The sequence below is a fragment of the Propithecus coquereli genome, unplaced genomic scaffold, assembly GCF_000956105.1.
Source record: "Propithecus coquereli isolate 6110/MARCELLA unplaced genomic scaffold, Pcoq_1.0 Scaffold269, whole genome shotgun sequence".
In the NCBI taxonomy this organism is placed as follows: Eukaryota; Metazoa; Chordata; class Mammalia; order Primates; family Indriidae; genus Propithecus; species Propithecus coquereli.
Window position 1 is genome coordinate 1,525,215 of NW_012148274.1, and position 12,724 is coordinate 1,537,938.

A 12,724-nucleotide genomic window follows, 5' to 3' on the forward strand; every position below is an offset into this window, starting at 1 on the left:
AAAGGTATTAAAAATGGTTTAGGTTACAGTTTGTGTTCAAGGAATATAATACATTAAGGTTAGGAGGGGATTTAATCAAGATTTTCAAAACTTACACCGACTGTGGATGTCACTGCAACAGTCTCTGGACTAAGTGTTCTTCTCAATTGAGCATCAAGATCTTCTAGAGGTTGCTGGGACTGAACAAAAACAAACACAGTATAAATATAGTTCATTGGCAATTTCAGAGCCACTGTATATAGGCAAATAATATAGGACATACTGTTCTATGCTTTAGATTGGCACAATGTAACATCTGTCTTCATATATATATATTATTATAAAACTCATTACGCTAAAATTTAGTACATTGCTTTAAGGATTTTATCAGTTTCTCAAAATTGCATGTCAGTCTCTCAAGCCTTAGAGTAATTCATGTTTTTGCTATTTCAAAGTCTTTTTTTTTAACCTTCTGTGTTCAATGTTAATCGGAGTGATAGAAAAAGTTGTTTACTTTTCTCTCTTTTTTAAGACAGGATCTTAGTCTGTTGTTTGGGTGAAGAGTGCAGTGGCGTCCTCACAGGTCACTGCAACCTCCAACGCCTGGGCTCAAGTGATCCTCCTGCCTTAGTTTCCTGAGTAGCTGGGACTACAGGTGTGTGCCACCAAGTCTGGCTAATTTTTAAATTTTTTGTAGAAACAAGGTCTTACTATGCTGCCCATGCTAGAATCAAACTCCTGGGCTCAAGCAATCTTCCCACCTCGGCCTTACAAGGTGCTGAGATTACAGGCATGAGGCACCGTACCTGGCCTGTCCTCTTTTATCTCTGAAAAAAAATGTATAAAGATCTATTGGAAGAGTAACTGTATCCAATGTTCCCTATTTTATTTTCTTCCACATAGGGTCTTGCTCTGTCACCCAGGGATGGAGTGCAGTGGTGTCATCACAGTTCACTGCAACCCGAAACTCCTGGGCTCAAGTGATGTTCCTGCCTCAGCCTCCCAAGAAGCTGGGACTACAGGTGGACGCCACCACACCCGGCTAATTTTTCTATCTTTTGTAGAGAGGGGGGGTCTCATTCTTGCTCAGGATAGTCTTGAACTCCTGGCCTCAAGTGATCCTCCCGCCTTGGCCTCCCAAAGTACTGGATTACAGGCGTGGGCCACCATGCCTGCCTTGCTCTATTTCTTTCTCAGTTGTATATACTTTTTTTCTGTCTCTATGAATAAAAGATGGCATTAATATATTCTGTCACTATCAGGGGATATAATATTATTCTCTTCTTCAGGTTTTACAACACTTCTTCTATCCTACAGAAGGCAGCCAAGGAGGTTCAGGCATTCCGTCCTGTTCATCAGGCCTCACTGCCATCCAGCCCAAGGCCATAGCTTCTGCCCTTGCCACAGTCTCTAATCCTGTATCTACCTGTCTTGGCTTCCATCAACGTATTCTTACACAGCCTTCATTTATGCCTCTCCCTCTATATTTGGGCACTATCCAGTTACTCTTTCCCCGCTCCTGTGTCTCATGTGCTGCTTCTTACCACATTTTAAACTTCCTTACTTATCTGAATACATGTGTTTAATGAGAAAACAGGTTTAAAACTAAATTCCCAATTTATAGACTTTCACCATGCAATTTTATCAAAATTTGGTGACTGACAGAGTAGGTTCTCTGTTGGAGTTATTACTTTATTGTGGTAAGTTCCTTAATGTTTTACTGTATTGGGATAAAAGAACTGGGTTAAATTCAGATTAGGCTTTTCAAGTAAGCAATTTACCATGTTTTTCTTATATATGATTCCAAAATAAATTCTTAATTTAGTTTCAAAATTTACTAGCTTGACCTATGTCAGAAGCTTTTTCATGATCATGATGGATTTATAGTGAGTACTTTCCTTAAGGAAATTTAACTAAATGTGTTGGTGGTGGGGTAGGGTGGCAAAGAGTAATAATAATTTTAATATTACAGGTAATTCTGACCGCCATTGCACTCAGTGAGCAGAACTGTGTATGAGTTGGGAATCTCAAGTTCAAGTTGCTGGTCTCAGTTCCTCTGTGATTAATCTTACAATGTTAGCATCTTGCTGAGCTGGATGATTTTTATATTAAAAGATAAAGTACACATTTTTCATCAAACATTACCCTTATACCTACCTATATGTAAGCTAATTATTTCATTAGGTGGTGAATGAAAGAAATGATAAACACTTAAGAAAAAACTAGTTGCACTGGACTCACGGAAAAAAGTTTATCAGTTATCAATGTGCTTCTCTTTTCTAAGCAACTTTCCAAGTTAATTTTGATTACACATAATTTTTTACTTCCATAATGGCTTAGAACTTAACCTCACATTTACGATTCTAATTTCACTATTCTAAAAAGTGTGAATGATAAAAGATGTCATCATATGAGTCTGGCAAAATGTTAACTTTGGTATTTTCTTTCTAAGATATGAGAAATATTAATATCAAATGTTTTCTAAATGACCTAAGCAACATTGCAAACAAAACAACTATGAAGCTTCTTACTTTAAGTAGGGCCCATTTCATTAGCTACAGTGTTTTCAAAGAAAGGTGTTACTAAGTCAAAGCCAAATAGGAGCCAGAAGCCAAGATCATGCAATGGAGACTTTAAATAAGATTTGTGAAAGAAAGTAGGAACACAGAAAGAAATCTGCCAAGTCTTGGGGCACCTGGGTTAGTGAAGGTCCTGGAAAAGGTGGCAGCTGCTCACTGGATAAAGCACCTGGTGGAAGTTCAGTACCCACAGGCAATACCTACAGACAATGAAGGGAAATTCAAGTCCATGAGGCACTGTTAGTAAAGACTGCATACTAAAGAACAAATCGACTAATCTGAATGCACAAACATAAGAATAAAATGTATCTAGTTAAGCTTATTGCCTAAGTTACACTCTGCATCTGTCTTAAAGAATGTGACAACCAATGATATTATTATAGGGGCTACTATGACATACTCATAAAATGCACAGTATAGTAAAAGGTTGTTCCCTAGGGAAAATACAGAGAACAAGAGCTGTATGTACATAAGAGGCACAGTCCAGCCAATCTTGAGCTACTTATTTGGTTGAGTACTATCAAGCTTTTGCTGAGAAAAACAGGATTTTTCTGAGAAAACAGTGGCTGTTCAGAAATAACCAAGGGGCAGGCCTGATAATAAAAGGCATCAGAAATCTAATATCAGGCCGTTTCTATTTTTTCTGAGAGATTTTGCATTACTCTACTGTAAAAAGAACCTCACATCAAAGGCAATGCAGAAAAATGGCTGAAGCATACAATCCAGCAGACATAATACAGCTTTGTTATTTGGAGGAGATTAGAGAGGTTGAAGATGGCAGGATGAGAGGAAATCCACCACAGCAGAATTAGAAAATACATTCTAGTTATTTTGGTCCTAGGATTAGATTATTTCTTCCTCCTCTGTATCAATTTCATCACTAATGTCCAATTTTTTATAAACCCCAAATTGTACATCTGTGGAATCTACAATAAAGCAGGAGATTTGCTTTATTCTCATTGAAACAAAGACTGTAAACAGCTATTAGTACATATATTTTGCTGACAGATGCATGTAGCTCCCTTTTGTGATACAGATTTCTTCAGTTTGTACCAATTCAGAATAAATGCCTGTATTTTACCTGATAATTACACATTTTTAGAAAATGGTGCGGTAATAATTCACCTGAAAGTCCCACCATATTAAAAAAAAAAAACTTCTGTTCAATGTACATATCCCAAAATTGCCATCAGTTTGTTTAATAAATACTATAAGCCAGGTACCTTTATAACTATGTTTTTAATTTATAAGAATGAGTTGAAAAATGTACTTATTAGGAAGAAAAAAGAACGATCGTATTTATCTAATTATTTTATAATAAGAATCTTACCGGAGCCTTAACTAAAGGAGGCTTTGAAGGAGCCATTCCAGGTTTCACTCCTGATGTAGTGGTGGCTGGGGCAGACACTTGCCCAGGTGAGACCACTGGCACACCTGACAAAGCGACTGCTCCTAATGTCAAGTTCGTTGGTGGTAAGCAAATACTAGTGGTGGAAGTCGTGAGTTTGCTTGGTGCAACAGCAGTGGTTGGGATGCCTGGTGTGACAGTGGTCTCTACGACTAATGATGTCTCCAGTGAGACAGAGGCATGCTGAGCTCCAGATGAGCTGTGCTCACTAAAGAGAGAACGCAGCTTTTCCTCCAGAGTCTTTATGTCATCAATTCCAGGAGCTTTGGGTTGTGTATCAGCATCCACTTCAGGACAGTGAGTATGGGGCTGGTTGGGAAGCAAAGCTGGTTGAGGCTGACTATGAATTAGTGTCTGCTGTACAGCAGGCACATTGGCAACAGGCTGGACCAAGGGTGGGATACCAGGTACTTGGGGTAATAAAGGTGTAGGTCCTGCTGCTTGGGGAAGAACAGGAGTAGAAGCTATAGCTGATGGGATGACCAACGGGTGCACTCCACCGGGCTGAGAAACAGAACTAGACAGTCCTGTTCCTTGGGAGGAACAGGAAGATGGTGCAGAGAGGGACAAAGCCAGTCCAGTTGTACTGGTATGAGATGTCTTATCCAGTGAGTGTGCACTGACCACCACTGTTTCAGCCAGAGTAGGAGCAGAGGTGCTGCTGCTAAGCTGAAGGGATGGCTGTGAAGCTGTACTAGGGAATGAAGTTGTGGCAGAAACCGGTGTCAATGTGGCTACTACAGTAGTACTGCCAGCTGCCTGCTGAGATAGCACAGCTGGAGGCTTAGCACAGGGGGCGGCAGCACTGCCCACTGCAGAGGCTGAAGCTGTTGAAACTGTTACAGAAGGAAAAGTGCCTGTACTAGAAACAATGCTCCCAGATATAGGGACGTGAACCGACTGGGATGTTGTAGTTTCTGAGACAGTTGCAGGTGTTGTGATACTTGAACCTACAGCGGAAAGTGCTGGTGACTCAGACACAGGTGGTACAGGGAGACCTGTGCTGGTGGCAACTCCAGCAATCCCTTTCTCAGTGGGCACTGTGATCTCCGACTCAATCACTGATGTGGAAATGTCATTTATAGGGCTGCTTGTTGTCGGGACTGAGACTGAAGATGAGGCTGCTGCTACAGTTGGGACACCAGCAGTGCTACTCAAGAAAGGAGGTACTGCTGGAAATGTTGGTCCTGTATGACTAAAATTTGGAGGTGCTGTATTGGGTCCTTCTGTCATCTGGGTACGTCTAAGTTCAGAAAAGGCCTGTTGTAGACTAAGGGAAGAAGCAGAGTGAGACAAGTTCATTCCAGGGCCCTGAGATGTAGAGGCAGCAACTGCAAAGGATAAAAATATAAAAATCAGCCCATTTTCAAAGGGTGGATTCAAAAGACTGTCCTAACAATCTGTTTGTGGATTACCAACAACACCAAGTACCAGTAAAGTTTACAATCTATCCCAAGAAAATGATGGGTTCTAGGCTCTAAAACAGTAAAGTAAAACAGCAGTTTGATCAAATTAAGTCAGCCTGTATGAGTATCTATTTCTGAAATCAAACAAAAACCCTCCAAAACATGGAGTAACCTTAAAGCATATACAACAGTAGTAAATGCAGAAATAGACATATACTGTAGTACCTACTATATAGGTTCTACTGAGTGAGTATGGCTGTCCCTGCCAGCTCTTTTTCTTTGATCTTCTCTATTCATCATTATTCAGTTTTTCATTCTTTTTTATTATCTGTGTTATCATAAACTACTGTTTGATGATCAAGCTTTCAATATAGCAGAGATGCTGTAGGATTTACATAAGAATGTGGCAGAATCAATTCTTTACCTGTATCTGGTATTTCACTGGTGAAAAGTTTTGATTCTCGTAATCGACTTTCTGGCACAGGACTTACTATAAACCGTCTTCCAGCAGAATGAACAACTTGAGTTAAAGAACTGGTAGGAATGCCTAATCAAAAGGAAACGACCCACTTAACTGTATAATTATTATTTATATTGTTACCAACAAGAAGCTTCAAGAGTTCATTATTGGCACATACAACTTCTTAAGTGAAAGGTAAGAACAAAGAAGGAAAGGAAAGAAATTCACCTATTTGCTGTGGCATGGAAGATGCAGGAACTGGTTGTTTGAACTCTCCTTCCAATTTCTACAATAAACAAAAGTGATTAAATTCATTCTCAAATGCAATCTCAATGATCAGGAAAAGCAAATCGCCACATGTGAAAAGAACATACATGTTTGTTCTCAGTCATAGGTGTAATGTGGTATCATAGCAAACCTAGTACTATGGAAATATTTTAATAAAACAAAGTTTCACTATGGGAATGGTGGACCTACTTGAGAACCAGAAAAGCCATAGTCGTCCTTTCCCTGCAGACTCTCCAATCCCTGGTCACCCTCTGGTTCTACATTGACATCCTCACTGAGCATTTCATCAGCTTTTTCAATAATTTCCCGCACTTGATCCACAAATGCCTCTCTCTCTATTGCTAGAATAAAGTCATTGTTCACCTGTAAAAGAAATGTGATGTCAGTCTGATTAGTGTGACATTTCTCAAGCTGTAAGTCATTCAACTATCACTTTCATGATTTCTGCCCTATTTGCATACTGCCCGTATTATTATTTAGTTGGTATTCGAATTAGCTCTTCCCTTTTTAAGAACGTCAATACCAACTTAGACATATCCTAGACAAAAATTTCTCTAAATCACAGGTTGGGTGTGCTAGTCATATCACACTGAAATAAATGCGTAACTATCAAAATAAACGTAGATTACAAAACACATATTTGCATAGATCAATGGATATTAAGACCAAGTATTATGCCGGGCACGGTGGCTCACACCTGTAATCCTAGCACTCTGGGAGGCCGAGGCGGGCGGATCGTTTGAGCTCAGGAGTTCAAGACCAGCCTGAGCAAGAGCGAGACCCCGTCTCTACCAAAAATAGAAAGAAATTAATTGGACAGCTAAAAATATATAGAAAAAATTAGCCGGGCATGGCGGCGCATGCCTGTAGTCCCAGCTACTCGGGCGGCTGAGGCAGGAGGATCGCTTGAGCCCAGGGGTTTGAGGTTGCTGTGAGCTAGGCTGACACCATGGCACTCTAGCCCGGGCAACAGAGCGAGACTCTGTCTCAAAAAAAAAAAAAATAATGAAGACCAAGTACTATGTAAAAATTGGGAACTCTAAATGCAGACATACCATAATTGTTGCTATCTCCTCAGGGTTGTCACCATCCAGGTCAAATTTGAATGTTACCATTTTCCGATTATGAGTCTCTAACTGACATTCTACTACTCGGTCTCCTTTATTTGAAACCTAAAAAGAAAAGTTACTTCATCTCAGACCATATTCAGCTTTATTACTGAATTTGAGACAGACATGTAGATTGCCACTCGAATTTAAGTCGGAGGAAGCCTAGTGTTTATTATTGTTCCTTGGAGCTCTAGTACTTTGTCTCTTAAACTAGCAGCAAGAAAATCTTTGAGACGATATCAGTCTTTAAGCTACTTACTAAAACTCTCTACTCTTCTTCTAATAGGTAAATAGTGCCTTACCATAGAGATATGGAATTTAAGAATATCATTTGGGTAATTAGAAAATCCTAAATGTTCACGAATTCACCTGAGCCTTCAGAATTATTTAAATGATAATAACTGCTGGCCCTATTGTAACATTTTGTTTTTTTCTACCTGAAAAATGTGATATTCAATTCAAAGGGATTGTGAGAAGGAAATGAGAAGAGTACTATATAAATTATGTATTGCACAAAGATAAGGTTATCTTTGTTTTATGAAGGGAGTGGTTTGGATTCGATAACCTCTAAAATACCAAATTCCTTTAACAATATGGAGCCCACAAATTAGCAATACTTACATTCAAAATTCTTAATTTTGGGCGTGAAGTCTTTTCATGTCGAGAGCGACTTCTTACAGACTTTCGATAATGACGTTTTGTAGTTCTTCCTTCATGCCTTCCACTGGAAGACGGGACATTCTCATTGCCATCACTCATACCTGAAGCAACATCTGAATGTGCACTTTGGGGAAAAAAACTCAGTTTACAATATGAGATTTAAAGGTCTGGTATCTTGAATTTTCATACTATCCTACCTATCAGTCAAGGAAGAACTTTAGTTTTACATACCTGTCGACAGAGGAAACCAAAGCGGTAGGCTGGGAGGGCTGTGGTTGTGCTACTGGAACTGGCTCGGGAGAAGCAACCTGAGAGACTCGCTGAGTACTCTGTGGACGGAAAGGGTTGTTCAAATATTGGCAGTAACATTTTATTTATCATTCGCCATCTGTAACAAGCTATTTTTTTTTCCTTATCCCTCCCCTAAGCCCTAGAAGCACTATATTTACTAGTAATTCAGCATCTAGAGACAGTGGTCTTAAAATTCCAAAGAAAATTTCTAAAGCTAGTCTCTGGTATAGACTGCATGGTGTGAGGTCAGCCAACATATCTGCCAAGGCGGTGTGAAACTACAACTTGCCATACAGCCAGCATTTTACCAGAAGTGTGCAACAGGGCAGGCAGAGCAAAGTGCAAAGATGAATTAAGATCTTTCTCCCAGCAGGGCAAAATGATTGCTGCGAGCACAGCAGGATAAGATACTCTTCCGATTGCCAATGGCGAGGTTTGTGAAAGGACAAGAATAATGGCTAAAGTACCAGCTAGAGAAGTGAAGTGCTAACAGGGTTAACCTTCTCCAAGGCACACTCACTTCCCAACAGAACAGCCAGTGGCAACAAGGCCCCCACATTGGCATTTCATTCTGCTGTAAGAAAAAGTCATTCAGAAGTCAGTTTGACATAGTCTCCAAGTGAGTTCTAAACCAGGGAAGCCTGTTTCTTCTGTCATTTCTATTCCATCACATATATACGTGTATGTTTTATATACAAACATGCAGTAATTCCATTTACCTCCAGAACTGCTTGCTGGGAGGATGTAGTGGGGGCTTGTTGTGCTAAACTCACAGCTGGTTGGGACACTTGAACCTGTCCTCCTATACCACCCACAGGAACCAAAAGATTTGGTTCCACGTAAGGCTGCACCACTGCAGGAAAGTAAGCAGGTGCAGCCAATGCTTCTGTCGGCATGGGAGGGGACAGAACTGTAGAATGGATGCAAACAGAAGCCACGCTGGAAGAGGGAGCAATATTTGAGTCTCCTGGGTATTGTGGTGGCAGTCGAGGTGGAAAGCCCTGTGACAGAAATGAGGAAGGGGAGTTAGTGCAGGTTGGGTCATCAAATTAGCAACACAGCAAGACATACAAAACCAAACAAATAAAAAAACACAAAAAACAAACAAAAAAAGCACATAGCAAAGAATAGTAGCCAATCTCTTTCTAATAATCTAAAGGACATTTAAAGATCATTCTTGAATTTTGAAATGAAGTAGTAGACTAGTTCCAATTTAGGGAACAGGACTCTGCAATCATACTTTAGATTGTTGGTTTTTCTCCTCCTGGAGATTGTTTAAATAGGAGGAAAAGACTTAATTCCTTTCTAGCTGATCTTCAATGGAAAAATACAAAAACTTTCGTATATCCGTTATTGCAGTCATATCATGAAATGCTAATCTCCTAAATCTAAACCTTAAAGCTGTTTGATTCTGTGTTGGCTATTCTATTTATTTTACGTATACATAAAAAAAAAAAAAGGTAGCTTAAGCTGGGCACGGTGGCTCATGCCTATAATTCTAGCACTTTGGGAGGCCAAGGCTGGAGGACAGCTTGAAGCCAGAAATTCAAGACCAGCCTGGGCAATAGTGAGACCTCATCTCTACCAAACAAAAAAAAAATATTTTTTTTTTTTTAGCTGGGGATGGTGGCTTGCACCTGCAGTCCCAGTTACTTGGGAGGCTGAGGCAGGAGGATTGCTTGAGCCCAGGAGTTGGAGGCTACGGTAAGCTATGATGATGCCAATGTACTCAAGCCTGAACAGGGAGACCCTGTATCAAAAGACCACAAAAACAAAACCCAACATAGCATAATGTACTCTATTAACCACATCTTGCATTCAATCCGTTTACACTGAACATTGAGAAGGATTTTTTTCTTGAAAGAGGTGTGCTGGGAAAACCGGATAAGGAATGTCATCAGACATCATCATCCTATCCTTTTCCACAAATTTACTATTTTAACTAGTCTAGTTGAGATCAGCAACTTTTGTTATTGCTAGTTATTCTGATACTCGACTATTAGATTTTCAAGTTCTTGATGGTCTACTAGAATCAAACCCTCTGGTGCCCTCCTTTTTTGCTAGCTAACACAATACCTGGTACAGAACATCTCCAGAGGGAAGTGGAACCTCAACAGCTTGTCCAAGGTTAGCTGGTACGCCCATGGACTGCACTGACGGTTGTAGAAGCTGTGGGTGAACCTGACTTGGCATTTGAGTCCCAGGCTGCAGAAGGGTTGGAAGCTGACTAGGAACCATAGCTGATCCCCCTGGGACCGCAGGTGCTGTAGCAGATGAAGCCAAGGTGAGCAGAGGCTGATTAATGCCAGCTGCCATTGTGATGGGAATGGATGAGAAACCTGTCTGAGCCGTAGACACATGAGGAGTTGATATGGGAATTTGAGAGACGGGGTACTGAGGAAGTAAAGAAGTAGGGAGTGGCTGTCCCACTGGGAGAAAATGAGCACCAGAGTGGACTGGAACAACTGAGGGCTGTGTCGCGACTGGGATCTGAGGTTCGCCTTGGATAGGTGGCACTGGCTGGGAAACTGGAAGCTGGGAAAGTAAAGAAAAACAAAACAGACAGGCTTTAAAAAAAAAAAAAAGCAAGACTGCCAAAAGCAAGATTTATGTATTAGCTGAAAAGAAGAGGGGGGGAACCCCAACAAAATCCTGCATACATTAGTGTAAGTTAATATGTCACATACGAATATGAAAAGGATAGCAGGAGACAAAGAGGCTAAATAGACCGCTACTGTTCCAAACCTTCTGCTGTAGAAAACTTTGCTAATTCTTCAGCATTTGGCAATAAACCCTTCCATAGGCTAGGTCTTTTTTTTTTTAAACAATTTTATTGGGATATATTTCATGTACCAAAATGCTGTGACTAAATCTGTGACTGCTACTACAGTAGTTACTGAAATTCAAGTAATTCCTTCCTAGTGGAATTAGATTTCATATCACTTCTACAGTTGTTAAGTCTAACACAGCTCTATATAAAAGTAGGTATAATTAATATATTTCCTTGATTCCAAGATGCAATCACCCCTATTCTCCACTACCTGATCATTTTAACATTTGAGAAATTAGGATCTTACAATTGATGATGTGTCAGTACTTAGGGCTACATAAATTAATGGTGCATTTTACAGTTGATAGCATCTCAGATGTGATGAAATATCACAGTATCACAAATATTACAGCAATATTGTACAAACACATGCACAAAAATGCCCAAAGATAAAGTTGAAGATAGGTCATTTAGAAGAGCAGACCTTCCACAGGTATGCTTCTACTGTACTACTTCTTTTTTTCTTTGTTTATTTGTGAACCTGTATCTAGAGACAGGGTACTTTTCAAGTGATTAGGAGGAGGACTACTCAGAAAAAAAAAAAAAAACCACCATTGGGCCGGGTGTGGTGGCTCATGCCTATAATCCTAGCACTCTGGGAGGCCGAGGCGGGAGGATTGCTTGAGCTCAGGAGTTCGAGACCAGCCTGAGCAAGGGTGAGACTCTGTCTCTACTGAAAAAATAGAAAGAAATTAGCTGGACAACTAAAAATATATAGAAAAAAAATTAGCCAGGCATGGTGGCGCATGCCTGTAGTCCCAGCTACTCGGGAGGCTGAGGCAGGAGGATCGCTTGAGCCCAGGAGTTTGAGGTTGCTGTGAGCTAGGTTGACGCCATGGCACTCTAGCCCGGGCAACAGAGTGAGACTCTGTCTCAAAAAACAAACAAACAAACAAAAAAACCAAAAAAACCCTACCATTACATATAAGGTGTTTTCATGATTTACTGTCAATAGGTAATGAGGGAGGAAATAGTGCAGAAATCTACATGAAAATAAAGCATAGTTGCAAACCTAGAGTACCAGATATAGCCAACACAACTCTAAAGAATGTCATAGGTTCAGTTACCAAAGCACCTTTTTATTTAACCCGTTAATTGTAGTATCTGTCAAATCTATTTTAGACTAATACTAACAGTGAAATATTTCTGGATTGTCACTGCTGTCGGTAATGTACCCATTTACACTGAACAATACATATGTGCAAACGGAGTGGTTATCACTTCATTTTTGCAGTAAAAATCAACCGATTTCAACTACTGAAGACAAGGCAGAAGACAAGAAACATGGAGATCCCTTTTAGCATACTTTCAGAAATTAAGAGTTTACCTGTTTTCCAGCTGGTACTTGAGGCAAGACCTGTGGAGCTTGAGGCTGACTCACGGGCTGTGCAGCAGTGGCCTCACTGGAGGCTGATGTTTGCGGAAGTGAATACTGTACTGTCTGTTGAGGAGCGGCTGTCTGCTGTATTCCCTGCTGCTAAGAATAAAATATAATAATCCGGTTTATTTCAAATCATTCATAGCATGTTTCTAAGGAAGTATGTTTACTTAAAGCCTTTAGTGTCTGTAAATGATGATGCTTTTAGTAATAAAGACACGCACAAACTCAAATTCATCAATTCCCCTCATGTATCTATTTTCCTCTGATGTTCTTTACTTATGATGACATCACCAACAATTAACCAATGTTTCACAACTGAGTCACCACTGGTCC

At 40.1% G+C, this 12,724-nt stretch overlaps 1 protein-coding gene across 7 annotated transcripts in view; it reads right to left on the reverse strand.

Annotated features, from left to right (window-relative positions):
• LOC105812913 (serine/threonine-protein kinase WNK1) overlaps window positions 1–12,724 on the reverse strand; it is a 149,322-nt gene that overhangs the window by 16,069 nt on the left and 120,529 nt on the right. Inside the window, exons 10-21 of one of the 7 annotated variants that reach the window (XM_012647466.1) lie at window positions 12,338–12,484; window positions 10,257–10,715; window positions 8,900–9,181; window positions 8,121–8,218; window positions 7,851–8,013; window positions 7,176–7,292; window positions 6,310–6,483; window positions 6,061–6,118; window positions 5,797–5,919; window positions 3,889–5,297; window positions 2,675–2,758; window positions 96–179 (exon numbers count right to left, since the gene is read on the reverse strand). In XM_012647466.1, coding sequence (XP_012502920.1) covers window positions 96–179; window positions 2,675–2,758; window positions 3,889–5,297; window positions 5,797–5,919; window positions 6,061–6,118; window positions 6,310–6,483; window positions 7,176–7,292; window positions 7,851–8,013; window positions 8,121–8,218; window positions 8,900–9,181; window positions 10,257–10,715; window positions 12,338–12,484 — 3,198 coding nt within the window. Of the gene's footprint in view, window positions 1–95; window positions 180–2,674; window positions 2,759–3,888; window positions 5,298–5,796; window positions 5,920–6,060; window positions 6,119–6,309; window positions 6,484–7,175; window positions 7,293–7,850; window positions 8,014–8,120; window positions 8,219–8,899; window positions 9,182–10,256; window positions 10,716–12,337; window positions 12,488–12,724 lie in introns of all 7 variants that reach the window. The other 6 variants (XM_012647464.1, XM_012647469.1, XM_012647468.1 and 3 more) reach the window with 6 other exon arrangements.